Raw genomic sequence first — 19,535 nt, 5'->3', positions numbered from 1 at the left:
ACGCACCGCATCTTGAGCCTCTGCTTTCTGTCTCGCATATTCTCACCTGCAGCCCGCCTACATACAGCATCCATCCTGCTTGTGCCTGTGCTTGTGCTTGTACCTCCCAGGCGGCCGATAGCTCGCAGAGTACTTGCACATTCCACACTGACGTAGGTACGGCGGCGGCATCAGCAGCTCCCCGCGGCCTGCATCACAAACGCTCAGGTTGTGACAAAGCAAGCTCAAGTTGTTGCCCCAAACCTTCCGAAGCGCTGCCCTCGAGACCTCGACAGCTTCTCTTCGTTGTTTCTCCTACATTCTCCTACGCATCATGCCAGCAACGTTTCGGATGCGCCTTCGCTTGGAAATAGACGCCTGAGCGACGGCCTGGTGTTTACATACCTTTCGTGCCCTCTCCCTTCCATGCCCGTGTCGTTGCACCACACCTACATAGCATAGAGCAAGGCATCCAGATCGCATCTGGCGTAGGCGACTTGTGACTTGCACAGCTCTCGTCTTGTCGGCCATATCCCACCATGGCAACCAATATATCCATCTCGAAGCCCCTCGACGGCTCCTCCTTCTCCGGTTCCCTCATCTCCCCTACAAACTCGCGAGACCGCCGTGACTCTATCAACTCTGTCTCTGTGAGTTCCACCTTCGAAAAGGAACAGATGGCGCAGGCCCTCGACCAGATACATACCGCAGCCAGCCGAACCGACTCACTCACTCTTTTCAACGAATCTTTTGCCCCTCCCCCGGTAATCGTCCCAGATACAGAGAGCCGCGGAACAGTACAGCAAGGTCTAAGCGGTCTCTATAGCCGACTCCGAGTGGCGGTTGGTGCGGCCAGCTCGTCCAAGGCGGCGCAGCGAGAGGACGACGCAGAGAAGCTGGAAAACCTATCGAGAAAGGCATCCACGGGTGAGGGACATCGGTCGAAGCCCTCTATATCTTCCTTGAACCGCGCCGAAACAGGGGCGACTATATCCAGCACATCGTCTCAGCCGGCACCACCTGATGTTTCTTCTCCTACAACCTCTATCGGTCCTACGGATGGCCGGCCTCAGATGCCCGCTACATCCAAGTCTGGAAGCATCAGCTTGATTGGCAACTCCAAGTCTCATCCATCTGGTAGGCAGAGCCTTCCGACAAACGCTACAAGCGATGTGACCGCCGCCGAGCCCACCATCACCTCCGCGAGAAAACGAGAGCCAAGCCGCAGTTCTGCTCACACTGAAGACAGCGCGGCCCAGAGTTCGCGGCGTGGAAGCACCGGCAGACCAGGCTTTCAGACCCGCCTCTCGCCCGTCGATTCACCAGAAGGCAGTATTCCTTCGGGGTCGCAAGGAGACGAGAGTGTGTCCAGTGTTGGAGGCGCAAGCGGCGACGCCCCGTTAAGTCCAGTCAAAGGAAAAGCTCCCCTGATATCGCCACTGCAAACACTTCACTCGCGAAGTCCCTCTGCTGCATCGTCTCTGCTGTCCCCCGATGATATCCGACGAAAGCCCGCCGTCATTGATCGTATTAGCCATTCAAATCACGTTAGATACGCTTCACGAGACTCGTCTATTGACCGTGGGACGGCTGAAGCTAGCCCTATTAGCACAAATGCTCACAATTCAGTCCATCATAATTCTTTCTCTCAAGAATCCAACCCCCAGCGCTCGAGATCCGGTGATGTCCGCATCCCCGGCACCACAGCGAGCCATCAAGGGGCCTCAGACCAGATGAATGCTCAGCTAGACAGAATGCGCAGGCAGATATTAAGCAAGGAGTTTTGGATGAAGGACGAAACAGTAAAAGAGTGTTTTCTTTGTCAATCTCAATTCACAGCGTTCCGCAGGAAGCATCACTGCCGAACGTGCGGCTTCATCTTCGATTCCAAGTGTACCATTGTCATTTCAGGTGACAAGTTCGGGCTTCCCGGCTCTCTTAGGGTTTGCAAACGCTGTCTTGATGTCATCACTCGACGATTTGATGCAAGTGCCTCTGAGGATTCTGGAGATGAGCAGTCCTTTCTACCAAGAATATTTGGCACGGAGGATCCTAGGAAATCAACGGTAGCCTTTGCACAGCACCACAAGGAACCAGAAGTAATCGAGGGCTCGGAGACTTCAAGACCAGTAACTACGCCAATGATGACGATACAGGCTGCGCGTCGAGTCAAAGAGTCCAACCCCAATTCATCTGTTCTGGAGATTGGTGCTCCACAGCTGAGCCGGCCAAGCTCGTCTCGTTCCCTCAAGTCTCTTTCCTCTGGTCGACCGCAATCATCTGCCGGCCATAAGAGGCATCATTCAAAGCATGGACTGTTGGGGAGAATCAAGCCGGATCAGGCTCCGTTTCGAAAGGGTATTCAGGAAGAGAATGCCAGACGAACAAAGTTCCCAGCTTTCCATGATGACAACATCATCGATCCGGAATTGGCAGATTTCATGTCAGATGACTCTAGCGGAGACGAGCAGGTCGGCAGTATTTTTGCGACCCTCGCGTCGGCTGAGATACCTTCCACGAGCTTTGACCCTGACAAGTCAAATCTTTCGGCACTCATGAATACATCCAAGAAGCAGCAACACCACCGCCATAGAGGCGGCGAAAAGAGCGTCAGCGGAATGAGTCACTTTAGCCGAAGTGGATTTGGGCTCGATGAATTGGCACCTGGCTTTCCTAGCCATCGTAGGACAAACAGACGCCGCAACCTCAGCAATGTCAGCGGGAGCGTTCATCATTTCGGATCCCCACGCCCTAAGTCCGTTTACAAGGGGCCATCAGCATCGTCGGAGCTGTTGTTTCCCGTGGATAACTCCATTCACCCAAACCACAGCGGGACCCAGCTGACCAGAAGCAACTCCCTACAGAAGCGCAAGGCGGCCAAAACCAAGTTAAATGAGTCCAGCTTGAAGCATGTCGACAAGCTCCTCTATCAACTCTTGCGTGATGCCGATATACCTAATGCCGGAGCATGGCAAAAAGCGCTAGTCCCTATCCTCCTACAAGCCACCGATGATGTATCCCCTGACGTTGCAAATGGCGAATCCATGGACATTCGGACTTATGTGAAGCTCAAGAGAATCCCGGGAGGAAAACCTGGCGACACATCCTACATCTCCGGTATAGTCTTCACCAAGAATCTTGCACTGAAAAGTATGCCACGCAAAATCACAAACCCTAAAATTCTACTTGTCGGGTTTCCGATTGAATATCAGAGACACCAGCAGCAATTTATGAGCTTGGAGCCGGTCATTGCTCAAGAGAAAGAATTTCTGAGAATCGTTGTTAACAGGATCGCGCAACTTAAACCTCAAGTTCTGCTTGCCGAGAAGACTATTTCTGGCTTGGCTTTGCAGTATCTCTCCGAAGCCAATATTTCGGTAGCCTTCAACGTCAAGCGATCAGTCATTGCAGCCGTCGCCCGATGTACTGAGACTAAGATCATTGAGTCTCTTGATATGTTGGAAGCTCAAGTCGGGAGGTGCAGTGCCTTTGAAGTCAGGACCTTTGTGAACAATGACTATCCAGGCCGAAAGAAGTCTTACATCTTTCTTTCCGGATGCCGACCCGAGCTCGGCTGTACCATTACACTTCGAGGAGCTAGCGACGCTCTCCTTGCTAAAATGAAATACATCACCGACTTCATGGTCTATGTTGTTTACAATCTCAAACTTGAATCCAGCCTTTTGCGGGATGAGTCCGTTGAGCCTCCTGAGGCCAACGACTCGACGTCGATGTCTAATTCCTTCCAAGCATTGAATGAAAGCATCCGGTCACTGAACTCGGTTGGTCATACAACCAACAGCGGCGGCAGAACCGGCCCCATTGTTGTGGTCAACCAGCCATCGAGCGAGAGCGAGCCGCCCTCACAGTTGACGATGGATAGCTCAAGCCTCGGAGGCACAGACGAAGCTTTGTCACAGCCTCCATTGGACCAGATGCTTTCTGAACCACCTAGGCTGCTATCGCTACATGAATCTCATACCCATGACTCCACATTCAGTCAGGTCCCAGACGACGTGCCCATGCCAACATTCTATAGCGACATGGTGGCCAAATATGAGACCAAGATCCTCTCGGTGTCGCCATATGTACGATTCACTCAGCCGTATCTTCTCATGAAAGCTCGGGAGCAAGAAAGGCGCCTGTTCTATCTCAAACGCTTGAGGGACCAGGACATGATTGAGGAAGATTTGGAAAAGAGTGGCCCTCCAAAGTTTCAGCTTATCAAACCTGAGATGGTCGAAGAGCTTGGCCAGAAGGCGCCTCGTCAAATTATGGAAATTCTCCACGCAGTGCATGACGCCGAATACGACAAAGCTCTTTACAATTACCAGACTCAAACTCGTCAGTGGGAGACGTATATCCAGGGCAACTTGGACTTGTTCGACCCATACTCTCACCAAAATATCATCATACTGTATTCCGTCATCTGCACCGAAACGAAAATTCCTTGTACGGAGCCCAGTTTAGTAGGCATCAACTTTTACGATGAGCAGCGCGAAGATAGCAGCATGGATCCAGACTGTACCCTCGGCCAGTATATCGAATACCTAGTAAACAGCAAAGATGAAATATGCGACTCCAATGGATGCGACCGCAAAATGGCACAGCATCATCGTACTTTTGTCCATGACCAGTTCCGGATCACGGTGTTTGTGGAGCATCTCCCGAACGCCCCTCCTAGGTCACTAGAACTGGGCGATGGGATTTCCATGTGGAGTTATTGCAAGATCTGCCAGAAAGATTCGGAGGAGATAGCAATGTCTGAGACTACTTTCAAGTACTCCTTTGGAAAGTACCTGGAGCTGTTGTACTGGGGACGCGGCCTGCGCATGAAGGATGCCATGGAATGCCCCCACGACCATCAAAAAGACCACGTCCGTTACTTCAGTCTAAACGATTCTCGTGTTCGGATTCACTGGGACCCAATCGATCTCCTGGAAATTGTCGTACCGCGGGCGCGACTGACGTGGAAAGTGAGCAATGATCTTAGGCTCAAGAATGACATTTTTGGAAAGATGGATGAGCGCTGGGCAAAATTCATGACCTCCGTGATTGCCCGGCTCGAAAGCATTAGGATCGATAGTGTCCTCCCCGAAAAGGCTGAGTCTTGCAAAGCAGAGCTGGACCGACTGAAGCAAAAGGCTAAGGAAGAGGAAGCCCTCATGATCCAACGTTTGCAAGAGATTTATGTCAATTCCAAGTACTATGAGGTTGTCCCGTTCAACATCATTGTTCGAGAAATGTTGGAGACGGCTAGCGAATGGGATCAAGTTTTTGCTACGTTCGAAGCAGATTTCTTGGGAGATAAAGACATGCGACAACTCACAATGTTGCAGCTGAAGAAGATTTTCACCGACAACGAGTCCAAGGAATCCCTTGGGTCCAATGAAGGAACAGGATCTGCCGGGGACAGTGAAGAGCGCCCATCCCAGACCTTTTCCGAGGCAGAGGAAAAGTCTACACAACCGACAGATTTCACTGACAACAGCATGGAGGCAAGTGCCACTTCTTCAAAGCTTGACGGAGAAAAGATTGATGTTGAAAGCGACGGCCCATTGCAGACAATAACGCAAGACGCCATGGAACAGGTTCGCCCGTTAGATTTGGCCAGCACAGCGCCTGTTGTGATTCAGGATTCCCAAACCGTTACCGGCAATGAGGATGCTAAAGCTGCTCCTGCTGCAACAACTCCGCCAGATGCGGTGCCAGCATCACCGCCCGTCAGAGTGGCTCGAAGTCCCACAAACTCTTCAATCTCTGGGCGGTCCCTCAGCGAAAGGATAGACGCAAGTGCCCTGAAAAAGTCTGCCCAGCCAAGACAATCGCAGGATTCCAACGAGAGACCCGCCGATATGGAAACACCAAGGCAGGTCTCGGAACAAGGCGTTCGACGAAAGTCTACCACCAGCACATCGCCACCAGTGACTAGAGCTGCATCGCAGCCATCCCGGACATTGGCTAGGTTACAGTCTCTGGGCAAATCGTCTGGCTCTTCCGAGTCAGTGGCAAAGGTGCCAGAGAATTCCGATCAGCAGTCAGAACACTCCACCAAATCGGAGAAAAAACTATCTGAGCGACTCGGCCTAAACGTGCTGAAAAATCGAGGGAAAATGGCTGGATCGAGTATTCCACGTCTTGTTCCTAAGAAGAAGGAATCAAAGGTTACCACTCTGGCTAAGCATTTTGAACAGCTCAGCAGAGAGTTCAGCAGGGAGTTTGAGAAGGAGCGCATCCGAGACCGTAAGAAGCGTGCGGCCAGCATGCGGAACCCTCGTCCTATGCTCCCCAAGACATCAACGCAGGCAATTGTACAAGTATACGACAACGTCAATGAAGCATTTGACGAGCCAGCTGTCACAAGCGAACAAAGCACAGAGCAGGACATGGAATCGCAGTCCCAGTCGCAGGATACGTCCTCAGTTCCTCTAGGAGGCAAGCGAGAAGAATTACCCAAGCCAGGGTCGCAGACGGAACCACCAACTCCTAGCGAACCGCCCCTGCCATCAGATGGCCAAGTTCGATGGGATGATGATACCGCCAACGTGAACACAAGCCAGGGTCTTTCAGACGACGAGGGCGGTACTAGTGACGCTGAGCCCTCAGTATCTGACGAATTTATGCCCGACATCAAAGAGATGGCTGACTCTAACGCGGAAATTCCACTTGAACTTCCAAAGCACGAAAAAATGAGCTTGATGAAATACCTGACCAACTTTTGGGCCGAGCGATCAGCAAGCGGGTGGCCTGCGTTGGAATACCCTGTCAACGCCACTGACCACATCTTTGTGGATTCGGATATTATTGTACGAGAAGACGAGCCGAGCTCGGTTATTGCGCTGGCCCTCAACAGCGACGATTACAAAGAGAAGTTGGCCAACATCCGGCGAGATGCGCACCAGACTATGCTCCGAGACACAGATATTCCGGATGAAATCCCAGATGGCAATGTGGATAGCAATGTAGATGGAAGTTTCGATGGTGATGTCGAAGGTGACTTTAACATTGGTCCCAAATCGGCCCCAGTATCAGACAGCGCAGATTGGGCCGCTGACGAAACAGAGCTGGAGAAGAGTCTGCTCCGATCCACCGGCACGCATCTCAAGTATCAGTTCAAAGAAGGTGCCGCTGTTATGACTTGCAAGATTTTTTATGCAGAGCAATTCGATGCTCTTCGACGAAAGTGTGGTGTTTCCGAGCGTATTGTGGAGTCGTTGTCACGGTGCCTTCAGTGGGATTCAAAGGGTGGTAAAACAAAATCTGTCTTTTTGAAGACTCTGGATGACCGACTTGTCTTGAAGGTAAGGAGAAGCAGGACCTTGAGAGACGAGAAATTTCACGTTGCGCTAACCAATATTTGCACACAGTCACTCTCAACAATCGAGACCTCTGCGTTTTTGCGATTTGCGCCGGGATACTTTAGCATCATGGCCGAGGCACTGTTTCATGACTTGCCATCTGTAATCGCAAAGATGATGGGATTCTTCCAAGTCGTCATTAAAAACCCAGTGACTGGAACAGACATCAAGTTGGACCTGCTTGTTACGGAGAATTTGTTCTACGATCGATCTCCAACGAGAATCTTTGACTTGAAGGGCTCGATGCGTAACCGCAAAATTAATGCGACCGGCGAGCAGAACGAAGTCCTTTTGGACGAAAACATGGTGGAGTACATTTATGAATCTCCCTTATTTGCGCGCGAACACTCCAAGAAGCTCCTGAGGGCGTCGGTGTGGAACGATACGTTGTTCCTGGCGCGACAGAACGTAATGGACTACTCTTTGATGATTGCAGTCGACGAGAGAAGGAAAGAACTAGTCGTCGGCATCATTGATTGCATCAGAACATATACGTGGGACAAGAAGCTTGAAAGTTGGATCAAGGATCGCGGTTTCGCGGGCGGTGGTCGGAATAGACCGACTGTGACTAGTCCGAAGGAATACAAGTCTCGATTCAGAGAGGCCATGGCAAGGTAAGTCTCATTTTACGTCTTTCGAGAAGCATACCCTGCATTGTTTGGTAGTTCCTGCGGGCTAATCACACCACAGATACATCTTGCAAGCTCCCAACTGCTGGCACCTGTTCAACAAGCCACAGTATAACATGCTATATGGTCGAGCACGATTTGAGGACCAAGAGGCTTGAGAGAATTGCCTTGGAACACAAGAAAGAAGAGAATAACAGAGTTTACACTGAACAGTTCGCTGGAGTATGCAACAGCCCCTTGGCGGATTCTCCTTATCATGGCGTTGGCGTATTGGTATCTAGGCTCGCCCCATTGTTTTTCTTTTACAGAATTGGTTGAAGAGTTGTCCGCGCTTATTCTTGCATGTGTTGGGGGGATGATATTTAACTGAAGCAGCAGCGAGATACCCTAAATGTTATATGACGGAGTTTAAAGTTGGCTTAGAAAGACGAAATTGCAAATGGTTTTATTCAAGCTGTGTAATTTTTCTTAGAAATAGTTTAATTTCAATAATTCTTTTTTTCTAATTGTAAAATGCTACGGCGGTGATGTGATTGTGGGTTGATACCGCCGTGAAAGAATAAGTGAGTTGAGTGAGGTATTCATGACACTAACAACCCCACTCATTCAGCGATGCTCTTCTTAAGCTTTTCAACACTCTTTACACAATCCAGCTCCTTCAACACTCTGTACTATAATGACCAACAGCTGCTGTGCGGCTTTTAATTGCTCGATTTAATTCATTTCTGCATTTTCCTTGTCCAATGTCTATTGATCTCAATTGGGAGACGCTGACCACGGGGCCGGACGGCGATGCGCTGGCCGAGAGCATCAGAACCTTTATCCACACCAAATTCCAGACGGTGCCTTTGCCACGCTTCATCAGATCCGTCAATGTGCATGGATTCGACTTTGGTACGATTCCGCCGGAGCTGGAACTAAAAGATATTACGGACCCGCTGCCTGATTTCTACGAGCAGGAGCTGGAGGATGACGAGGAGTCGAGCGAGGAGAGCAGTGAGGATGAGAGCGCTGCGGAGCGGGAGAGGATTGCGGCCGCGGCGGCGCTGATTGGAAACAGGAGGCGCGAGGATGGCTTGAGGGGGCTGAAGAGCGAGATGATGGGCTTCAGCCCGAGTGTGAATGTGAGTGGGCACGACGTCGGCAGGGCGTTTCTGGGTACGTCGACGCCGGGGATCTTGGGCGGGCCGGGGAGGAACTACTTTCAGGCGCATCTGGCGACGGGCACACAGACGCCGTTGGCGGCGGTTGCGGGTGCTCATTTGGGCGGCAGCTGGTTGGGCTCGACGGCACCCAGTTCGGAGCCCACGCCGTATCATAGCCGTGAGGCATCGCTCAGCTCCCTGGATAACCTACAGGCGTTAGATCCGACCTCAGGATCGGGGTCCGGCATGGCCAAGTCAGACGTGTCGAGCACCCTCGGCCCTCCGTCTCGGCCGTCAACCAGCCACGGGCCCATCAGCGGCTCAGCCGTCGAAGACGACGAGAGGCCCGATCCCGACCAAGGCACGGCGTCTCCGCGGCGCGAGCCCCGGGTCGAGGACGTGCAGGCCGTGTTCCGGATCCGGTACTCGGGTGACGTGCGGCTGAACCTGACGGCGGAGATTTTGCTCGATTACCCGATGCCGAGCTTTGTTGGGATTCCACTCAAGTTGAATATCACGGGGTTGACGTTTGATGGGGTGGGTGTTTTGGCGCATATACGGAAGAGGGTGCATTTTTGTTTTCTGAACCCGGATGATGCTTTAGCTGCGGTGGGACCGGATGGTGAGGGGGCGACGGAGACGTCAACAACTACTACTACTACAACAGCAACAGGAGGGGGGGATGTGCAGACGACTAGCAAGAAGCAGCCTGGAGGTAGATTCGGTGGGCTGTTGCAGGAGATCAAGGTTGAGAGCGAGATTGGCGAGCGGGAGAGCGGGCGGCAGAGCTTGAAGAACGTGGGCAAGGTGGAGAGATTTGTGCTGGAGCAGGTGAGGAGGATATTCGAGGAGGAGTTTGTGTATCCGAGTTTCTGGACGTTCTTGGTGTGATGGGGGAGAATGATACTCTGGGCTGGATGAACTGAAGGAGACATGGAACAATAAGCATCTCCTGTTACTCGCATTTTCATGGGTCATTATTTTGGTATTGTATTTCTATATAGACACGGAAAGCATGCTACTACATCATACAAAAAAGAAAAATTCTCATGTCAAAGTTCGTCTAAAACCCTGGTACGCCTGCTGAATATCCAGCTCAAGCTCCCTCGCCTGCTGCTCGCCCAGCTCGTCCGAGGCCTTCATCTGGTTCAGCGTGATGAGCCACTGCACAATCTTGCCCCTGTTATCAAAGTCCTTGTCCGTCACGCGGTTCACCGACTGGATCACGTCCGAGAGCAGCGGGTGCAGCTGGTCCTTTGACAGCAGGCCGAGCTTGACGGCGTCGAGGAACGTGATGAACTCTTGCGTCGCCTCGAGGATCAGCACGCCGCTGGTGTTGTTTGCGGCTGCGGTTGGGGGTGCGGCCGCGGGGGCGGAAGAAGATGCGTTGATGGTTGTGGAGGGCATGCCTACTCGGAGACGCTCTGTCGCTCGGGGGACGTCGAGCTTTTTTTGGGGATAGCCAAGTGTTAGCTGAGGTAACATAATATACATCTTTCAATGTTTGAAACAATAGCTGGGGGAGCGCATTTACCTCCCACTTGGTCTTAAAGTCTTCCAAGTCCCCAAACTCGGCTGCGATTGTCTCATCCGCCAGCAGCGCCTTGTACTGCCTTAGCGAGCGCTCGCAAATGTCCGTGTACTCGGCCTCGGGGACGGCATCCTTGAGGAACGCCTTTTCCAGCTCATCCAGGGTGACTATGATGCTAAACAGCTCGCCGAGAGAGTCTTGGAGGTCGCGCTCGGCGCGGGTGTTGCTGAGTTTCACCTCCTGTGTGCAGCAGAGGGTTAGCTGTGTCTTGTTCTTGTCACGCAAGATTTATACCGAGGAAGCGGGGTTTGGAGATTTACTTCATCGAGGTTGATGGTGGCGGACAGGCTCGTGTTGGGGACGTAGCTGTGAGGAGTGGGCGCGTAGCTCTGACGCGTGTTCATGATGGTGGATTGAGGCGAGGCATCGAGGAGGGAGCGAAATGGGCCGAGTTTGGTAGTATGAAGCTGGTGAAGCTGGTGGTGACGACACTGGACGAAACTTATAGTGGTGTTGCGACAGCTTATTTACAGCCCACTTTGAGCCACTGTAGAAGCACTAGCTGCAAACTGGTGGTGCTGTTCGGCAGAATTTCTTCACCGCCCGTGTTCTTCAGGTGGCTGCTATTGATACAATACTGGTGGCCGCTGGGTAAAGTAAAAAAGAATTCTATACAAGTAAAATATAAAACCAAGAAAAAATGGAATCAAGTTACATTAAGATTTCATGATTTCGCTGGTCCGGCTGCTACGTTGCTTGGAAGAAATAAGAGGCATCAAACACTAACAGGATCTCTTGAACCAATCTAGGTCAGCTGTGAACAAACAACATTGATATAATTGCTATCTATGAACACTATGCTAGAGATAATTCGAATCCATAACCTCCTCTCCCACCCCAAGGTAGCTCAAGTGGCAGCCCGTTACCAGCTTAGCTTTTTCCTCAACAAGATCAACAATATCTGATTTTGCTGTCATCCTGTCCTCCTTCAGACGGCAATAATTCTCTTTCCTGTCCAACAGGGAATGGTAGTTGACGAGTTGGCTTTCGCACGTACTTTTTCCCCTTCCTATTCCCAATCATTGTGGGCACTTCCTCTATCCCCCATTTCATGGCGTTTAGGTCATTCACCTCTAACACCCAAGTCCCTCTCCAGTTGCTTTCCTCATCCACCACCTGCTCATAGCGCCAGAGAAATTCTCCATTTGTATTCGCTCTCCATTTTCTCTTCAGTTTGAGTTGTGCGGCAACCTGGGCAGCTCGTTCTTCTTCTTCTCCTTCAGCAGTCCTACATGTGGCGGGCTGTGAAGATGAAGACACCTCGTTGTCCTTGCATTGGTCCTCGTTTGGATCGCTGCACTCTTCCTCGCCCACTTCATTGCGCTCTTCATTGCGATTTTCATCGTGCTCTTCCTTGCACGTCTCATTGTTCTCCTCCCTGCAGGCTACCTGGCATTCTTCATCGCACCTCTCTTCACATTCCTCCTCTTTAGGGTCGCTTTCGAATATACTGTGGCGTATAGCCCGCCCAACTTGGTAGTCCTTCCACACCTGCCGAACTGTAGTAATCGGCCGTTTCAGAGCTTTAATAGTCCGATCCATAGTTGTGCTTTTTTTTAGTATATATGTGTGTGTGAACTTGAGGTGTTGAATGGTCGTCGCCGATATATAAATAGGGTTCGTGTTCTGCTGTGTTGTCGGACGAGTAGAACTATTGATGAATATGGAATTGTGTGTGGGAAGAAGGGGAGAAGGCCATATATATATACATAAGAGGGTGGGATCTGCCAAATCTATTCTATGTGGCTTTGACTGTGATAGTTTCACTCAAAAAGCCACCACCAAGGAATATCCAACAACTACTTTAGCCAACCAGATCCTCACCAAGCCTGCAGATTGGCATTGGATATTGCTGGGCTGTATTTGCGTTCATCATAAGACTTTTAAATTTTATGAATATTAATATTCGGCGAAATTGTTCTGCTTTGCGGCTTCTGCCTACGGCCAGGCTACAATTACATCTTGGCTTATCTACCCACGCGGTAAAACCTTGGGTTGGAGTAGAAGAAGCCACTTGATCCATGGGCCAACTTTAACTTGAGTGAGCCACCTAAGCCAGACAGGCGAGCATGAAAAATGGCCAGCCAGACACACTTCCGTGGAATATGCGAATGTTACGCAGAGAAAGACCGTTGGCACTCCCACCAGCGTCATTCGCGACTGAAGATCAAGAGATGGAAGCTGGAGGCTCTTATGGCAATGGTCAGTCAAAAAGCTTCCACTTACACCAACATCAGTGCCCCACTACCAGATCGGTACCTGTGCTCCATAGTGCGGCAGAATTCCCTGACCGCCTATATTCTTTCAGTGGAACTGTTTTATCGATAAGTCGGCGGCCGAAAATTTTTGGAAAGCGCAATTGGTACGTCGAGGCGCGACGCTTCTGCTCTCCAAATCGGCATCTTTTTTTTTTTTTTTATCTTTTTCTTCATTTTACCCTTCGGCATCCTGGATTACGGCCCCCATCAGTGGCTGTAGCAGATTATCCAGAATGGGTGTCTCCAAGAAAAATCTGAAAGCGACCAAAAAATTCGAAAAGAATCACTTGAAGGGTGTTCTGGACAAGAGAAAGGCCGGCGCAAAGCTCAAGCAGAAGCTGCAGATTAGAGAGAAGCAGAAGTCGAGGAAAGCCCAAGATTCCGAGTTCATAAAGGGCTCAAAAGATGGCCAAGATGCTACCGCTACTCCTGCCAAGAAACCTGCCGGGGGCAAGGCGAAGAAGGTCACTGAGATGAGCGTCGACGATTTCTTCTCGGGCGGTTTCGAGGACATCATCGACAAGAACGGCAAGGCTGGCAAGCTTGGCAAGCGAAAGCGAGACGAAACCAAGGAAGATATGGAAGATGCAAGCGAAGGAAGCGATTCGGAGGTCTCAATTGGTGGCGAGCCCGTTGCCAGCGACAGCGACGACGGCAGCGACGACGACGACGAGGCTACTGGGCTTGGCATGAGCAAAGAAGCCATGAAGGGACTTGCCGAGAAGGACCCCGAGTTTTACAAGTTTCTCAAGGAGAATGATTCAGAATTGTTGGATTTCGACGAGAATGCAGATCTCGCAGAAGTGGACGAGCTTAGCGCTGGCGAGGAAGAAGCTGACGAAGAGCTCCCCAAGAAGAAGAGAAAGAAGGGCAACAAGGCGGAAGAGGAGCCGGCACAGAATAATGAGCTGACTCGCAGCACCATTGCAGGCTGGAGGAAAGCAATGGCCGAAACCAACTCTCTGCGAGCAACTAGACAAGTGGTGCTCGCATTCCGATGCGCTGCCCATCTTAACGAGGCCGATGAGGAGGGCCAAGCGGATCAGCGATGGTCCATCAACAGCCCTGAAGTATTCAACGATATCCTGCTGCTTGCCTTGAAAGAGGTGCCAGTGGTTATGAACCACCACCTCCCTGCCAAAGAGTCGGCGGCCGGCAAGGTCTATGTACAGACGGAGGGAAAGAAGTTCAAGGCTTTGTCCGTACTTTTGAAGTCTTACGTCTCCTCCATCATGCACCTCCTCAGCACACTCTCGGACGATGGCACAATCACAGTCACTCTGTTGGCTATCGTGGAGATTCTCCCATACCTGCTGTCCTTCAAGAAGCTCATCAAGGCTCTTGCTAAGGCCATGGTCAACCTGTGGTCTCAAGCTGCCGGCTCCCACTCGTCACGAGTCACCGCTTTCCGAGTCATTCGACGACTTGTCATCATCGGAGACAAGGGCATCCGGGAAACCGTCCTCAAGGCCGTCTACCAGGGCCTTGTCCAGGGATGCCGAGTCACCAACCACAACACGCTCGCCGGTATCGACATGATGAAGTTTTCCGCCGCCGGGCTCTGGGGCATCGACCCTGCCATTGGCTACACCACGGCCTTTACATTCATCCGCCAGCTCGCCATCCACCTCCGCAACAGCATCGTCAACAACAAGAACAACTCGTTCCGCATGGTCTACAACTGGCAGTTCACCCACTCTCTCGACTTCTGGGCCCGCGTCCTCGCTGAGCACTGCACGCCCCTGAAGGAAGCCGAGGCCGGCAAGGAGAGCCAGCTGAGACCGCTCATCTACCCCCTTGTCCAAGTCACACTTGGTGCCATGCGCCTCATTCCTACATCACTATACTTCCCCCTCCGCTTCCACCTCATCCGCTCACTGCTGGTCCTGTCGCAGGCCGCCGACGTCTACATCCCACTCGCCTCACCGCTGCTGGAGGTGCTCAACTCGGCCGAGATGAAGAAGGCTCCCAAGGCATCGACACTCAAGCCCATGGACTTTGCCGTCTCTTACAGAGCCCCCAAGTCATATCTTCGCACGCGAGTCTTCCAGGATGGCATCGGAGATGAGGTGGTCGAGCTGATGAGCAGCTTCATGTACACTTGGTCCACATCCATTTCCTTCCCCGAACTCGCCCTCCCTGTCATCATCCAGCTCAAGCGATGGCTCAAGCAGGTTAGCTCCAAGTCCAGCGGCAACAAGAACAACAAGCTCGTCTCGCAGTTTTCGGTTCTTGTGCAGAAGCTCGAGGCCAACTCAAAGTTCATCGAGGAGAAGCGCGCGAGGGTCGATTTCGCGCCTAAGCACCGCAGCCAAGTCGACGCCTTCCTCAAGGACTTTGACGCTGCCAAGACGCCTCTTGGTGCGTACGTCGTCGGCCAGGCAGCCGCCCGCGCCGAGCGTGCAAAGGTCCTGGCTGAGGCGAGAAAGGAGGACGAGCGGAAGAGGAAAGAGGATGAAAAGGCAGATTTGTCAAACGAGGACGAAGAGGACAGTGACGAGGAGGTTGATATGGACGGTGAGCTAGGGGAAGACAATGATGACGACGACGAAGAAGTGGAAGAAGAAGAGGATGATGACGATGAAGAGTAGATGTTGTATATAGCCTGATTCATGTCAGATAATACGGAGTTTTCGGTTTTAGAGTTTTAAAATAAAGAACGAAACGAGTTGGTCGTTGATTCATGTAATTCTGCTTAACCAAACATCCCATCATTCCATGTCAGGTTATTCAGTGAGAAATGTGTGATAGCTTGCGCACAGAATTAGCCATCTATTTAGTATTATGTATTGAAAACACATAACACAAACCACCAGCCCTTTGACTCGGACTAGACAATCAGATTAAGTCGGCTAATGAGGTTATGATCGAGGATTGTTCAGAAATAATAGATGAGAAACAAGTGGATGACCGTTGTTAGTAAGCTTCTCTGGGACGCGGCACGTATCACACGAAGCACCCACAAGACAGTAGCAGGTTTTCGGAAAGGGCATGGTAATAGAGATACTAGAGGCAAGTAGATATATATCGATATAGCAGATATAGATAGATCAAGTAGAGTTAAATAGATCCAGTAGAGGTACATAGATCTAGTAGATATAGATGGATCTAGTAGATGTAGATAGATCTAGTAGATACAGATAGACCCAGTAGATATCGATAGATTTAATAGATATAGATAAATCTAGTAGAGATAGTCACTCAGTTTAGGTCATAAGCTGGGCAAGAAATCAAGATCCATTTGATCACACTAATTATACAGTAAGAATTCATCAAGGCTATAACACGATAGGCCTATTATACACTAATCCCCAACGCCAATGCTTCTTTAAAAGGGGAAAAAGAAAAGAAAAGGAAAAAAGAAAAAAAAAAAACAATGCATTATGCCTTGGGCCTTAGGCCACGATACCCATGCCGTCCGTCATTTGGTCACTCATATTCGTCACCTCTCGAACATGCATGCCCGTAATGTTCAAGACTGTCATTTCCACCTGCTCCTGCGTCATTTCTTGGCCGGCAGCCTTCTGCCCTTCAAGAACATCATATAGACTGTAAATCTGATTATTCTTCGCCTCGACACGATCCAGCAGCTTTCGGATCGCCCCGGCCATAGTTTCTCTCTTGTGGCGGTCCATCGACTTGTCAGACTTATTGTACCGCGCTTGGAGCTTTGACAGCTCCAGCTGAATATGCTGCGACTCGTCCTTCAGGCCTTTGATAACAAGAGCCAAGGCTTCACCGGGGGAGTTGGCTGGTCGAAGCGTGTGGTCACCTCCCGAGACACGGTCACTGACGGGAATGGGCCGCGGTATTGATACACGTTTCTTGCCCGCCGCCAGGTCGACAGAGGAGATGACACCAGAGTGAGATGTGATGCGGCTGCACACGGTGCAGTCCTGGCAGTTGTGGTGGGAAAGACTGTCAAGGATTTGTCGAGCATTATTCGACAACGCAGGGCATCCATCCCGATCAATCGAGTCTGACGTCGTTCTCTTCGACTTTGAATCAATGTGCACGATTTTCGGCGCTGGCTTCCCAATATCATGGCTCCGCGATTGTTTCATCTCCTTGCCCATGGTACCGCCCTTAAGATCCGCGTTCAAGTTGAGGGAAATAGCGAGGTCCTGAGAGATATTGTCCACCGACAGCAAGCCAGTAGTGTCTTCGTCACCAAAGGGATCCATTCCTGGAACCGATAGGCGGCTCGCGCTCCGACGCTTGCTGCCCTGGTTGGCCACCGTAGACTTGGATGCTGCCTTGTCGGGAAGAGCAAAAGCAACCTTGGCGGTGCCGGCGTTCTTGGAGGGCGATGATCTGACGCTGCTCTTGGACCCAGCAGGCATGTCTTTTGTTTCGGTGTTGTCATTTGACTTGAGGGTTATATCAGGGACAAAGAAAGCTGACGTCATGTTTTCCTCTGTTTCTCCTCCATCCTGGCGGCTCGTAAAGTCGCTTTTGCTGTTGCTAGAGCCTCGATAGCGGTCCAACTGCCGTTTCAGCACCTCAATCTCTTCCTTCAGCTTGAGGTTTCGATCATGCAGATCATGGATGCTATGCTCAAAGCCAGCGTTCTCACGGCGCAGAATCTTGTTCTCGCTAAAGTATTTCTCATTATGTCGAACGAGGCCAGCATTGTCTTCGCGAAGGGTTGCCCTTTCTCTCTTTAACGATTGAACTTCCCGTTGCAGTGCCTCAATCTCCTCGCGAGCAGCGTCAAGCTCGTGTTGGGTACCATCCAAGCTCTCTCGAAGATCCTCATTCTCGTCCATCAGACTCTTGTTGTTGGCTCGTAATGTCCTGTACTCTGCGAGACCATTGCTAGATTCGGCCTCTTGGCGGAGATGCCGTTGTTCACGTCGTAAGGCATCGATTTCCGCTCCCAGTGATGCGTTGTCTTGTTTCAGTGCCGCAACATCCCGACGCAGTGTGTCGTTATCCTGTCGAACCTGTTCGGATGACCCCAGCTGCTTGTGGGTATTTTCCAGCTCCTTCTCCTTCTCCTTAAGCTGCTGAGCCAGCTTGCTGATATTTTCACAAGCTTTCTGTAGACGACCAATGCCACGATCACGTTCTTGGGTCAGAGTGTCATTCTCCATGTGAAATGTGCTAATCTGATTTGTCGCTTGGTCTAATCGCTTCTGGAGAGACGCCACTTCCGCCTGGAGCGCTATACGATTGTTAGTCAACAGGTACAGAAGTTAAAGGGGACATATCCAATTACCCTTCTTCTCTGACAAGGTCTGTGCATTTGCATTCGTATTAACATTGAAACCGCTGAGTGCTCCGTCCGATCCTTTGCGAGATGCAAGTTGTGCTTCGAGCATCTCAACCTTTTGCTGGAGACTTCTGGCGTAGTCTGACACCTTGTCATACTGGTCCTGAGCAGCACGGATCATATCCGCCGATGCAAAGATGGCAGCCTCGTCTTCAGCAACCTTAATGCCGTCGACCTCTGCGTATGGCACGCCAAAGGGCCTGACGTTCTGGTCGTGTGCTCGGCCGTGTCTAACAATGATCGGAGCACCATCTTTAATAATCGATCCACCGAATCTGAATGTGCTAGTAAGAAAGTTATCGCGACGGGCGAGGTCTGAGTCCGTCATAAGGGACGGGTGTGGCGGTGAGGGAGGTACAGCTGTCAAGCTGGACTTTGCAGATGACATATTGCTGTCGAGGGATGGGACTCGCCGGTCCTCTTCACGTTCCCTGGGGTTAGATGATGCCCTGCGAAGCGTTTCCAATGCTTCTTCGATAGTGACCTGTCGTTCCTTTGCCTGATCTCTAAGCGGAGGCGGGGACTGGTTGTGTATTTTCGATAGAGGACTGGGGTTGCGAGGAGCAGAGTAGCTTAGGCCATAAGTAGATAGGCCTTTGGTCGGTGGGCGTGAAATAACTTGTGACAGGTCGGCCTCGTCGACGCGCGGTTGCATCTCCGAGCGTGTTCTCTTGGAGCCGTTCCACGCGTCCTCGGTGGTATCATCAATGTACGCGGGAAGAGGAACAGCCTTTGGTAATGTTTCCTTCTTGTTGAGGGGCGGGTCTGCCAGGGGCGCCGTTGTGTCTGTCTGGTCGTCGAAGATGGGCCGCGTCTTGGGCTGGGAATAGAACTCGGGCCACTTGCGGCGGGCAGCCTCCCAGTTGATGGGCAGTTTTCTGGGGGCTGCAACGCGGGCAATGTCCTCTTGCAGCCTGCGTGTGGATTCGCCCTCGGGATCTGAGAAGACGGATGACAGCGTGGGGCTGGCTCTGCCGGTGGATGACGGAGGGGAGTTGAAGGGGTTATCGCTGCTAGCCTTGATTTCCCTAATAATTCGCGAACGATATCTGGTATTTGCGTCGGACTCCATCGCTCTCTCTTCTCTTCCGCGCGCTGCTAGAGCAGCAAGAGTCGAGGATGGCTGTTTGGGGGTTGATGAATGGCGGTAAGCGGCGGCCTTTTTTTTTTTTTCTTATATCGCGTCGCGTCTTGCGTTGTCAAGGGCGGATGCGCCGAGCGGTCGGAAGCGAGAAGGGAAGGGTCCGTGGGCTAGCTGTAAATCTCACTAATCGGGTATCTCGATGAAGCTGCAGATGTC

General features: G+C 51.4%; 6 protein-coding genes across 6 annotated transcripts; 3 read left to right on the top strand and 3 right to left on the bottom strand.

Moving 5' to 3' along the window:
- Positions 1–518: 518 nt before the first annotated feature.
- Positions 519–8,124, top strand: M431DRAFT_82750 (hypothetical protein; the record flags this gene model as incomplete). Its single annotated transcript, XM_024923207.1, has 3 exons — positions 519–7,280; positions 7,347–7,951; positions 8,028–8,124. 3 exons carry the CDS (start codon positions 519–521, stop codon positions 8,122–8,124), a joined length of 7,464 nt encoding a protein of 2,487 aa, XP_024775069.1.
- A 585-nt stretch (positions 8,125–8,709) lies between these two features.
- Positions 8,710–10,002, top strand: M431DRAFT_480929 (hypothetical protein; the record flags this gene model as incomplete). Its single annotated transcript, XM_024915913.1, has 1 exon — positions 8,710–10,002. One exon carries the CDS (start codon positions 8,710–8,712, stop codon positions 10,000–10,002), a length of 1,293 nt encoding a protein of 430 aa, XP_024775068.1.
- A 156-nt stretch (positions 10,003–10,158) lies between these two features.
- On the bottom strand, positions 10,159–11,046 carry M431DRAFT_493827 (hypothetical protein; the record flags this gene model as incomplete). The annotated part of the gene is made up of 3 exons (XM_024917160.1): positions 10,159–10,557; positions 10,646–10,882; positions 10,963–11,046. 3 exons carry the CDS (start codon positions 11,044–11,046, stop codon positions 10,159–10,161), a joined length of 720 nt encoding a protein of 239 aa, XP_024775067.1.
- Positions 11,047–11,593: 547 nt separating this feature from the next.
- M431DRAFT_4404 (hypothetical protein) lies at positions 11,594–12,244 on the bottom strand (the record flags this gene model as incomplete). The annotated part of the gene is made up of 1 exon (XM_024915198.1): positions 11,594–12,244. The coding sequence occupies one exon, from the start codon at positions 12,242–12,244 to the stop codon at positions 11,594–11,596; it is 651 nt and encodes a 216-aa protein (XP_024775066.1).
- Positions 12,245–13,150: 906 nt separating this feature from the next.
- Positions 13,151–15,660, top strand: M431DRAFT_507059 (hypothetical protein). The gene has a single exon (XM_024918914.1). It carries the CDS (start codon positions 13,194–13,196, stop codon positions 15,549–15,551), a length of 2,358 nt encoding a protein of 785 aa, XP_024775065.1. The 5' UTR covers positions 13,151–13,193; the 3' UTR covers positions 15,552–15,660.
- A 695-nt stretch (positions 15,661–16,355) lies between these two features.
- M431DRAFT_82462 (hypothetical protein) lies at positions 16,356–19,307 on the bottom strand (the record flags this gene model as incomplete). The annotated part of the gene is made up of 2 exons (XM_024923174.1): positions 16,356–18,127; positions 18,182–19,307. The coding sequence occupies 2 exons, from the start codon at positions 19,305–19,307 to the stop codon at positions 16,356–16,358; spliced, it is 2,898 nt and encodes a 965-aa protein (XP_024775064.1).
- Between the last annotated feature and the right edge of the window lie 228 nt (positions 19,308–19,535).

The sequence above is a fragment of the Trichoderma harzianum genome (genome assembly GCF_003025095.1).
Source record: "Trichoderma harzianum CBS 226.95 unplaced genomic scaffold M431scaffold_5, whole genome shotgun sequence".
NCBI lineage: Eukaryota > Fungi > Ascomycota > Sordariomycetes > Hypocreales > Hypocreaceae > Trichoderma > Trichoderma harzianum.
Note: the sequence above shows the minus strand (reverse complement) of the source record. Positions and strands in the feature narration are given on the sequence as shown.

Excerpts from the sequence above, each read along its gene's own strand:
- M431DRAFT_507059 (XM_024918914.1), top strand. The coding sequence starts at position 13,194 with ATGGGTGTCTCCAAGAAAAATCTGAAAGCGACCAAAAAATTCGAAAAG.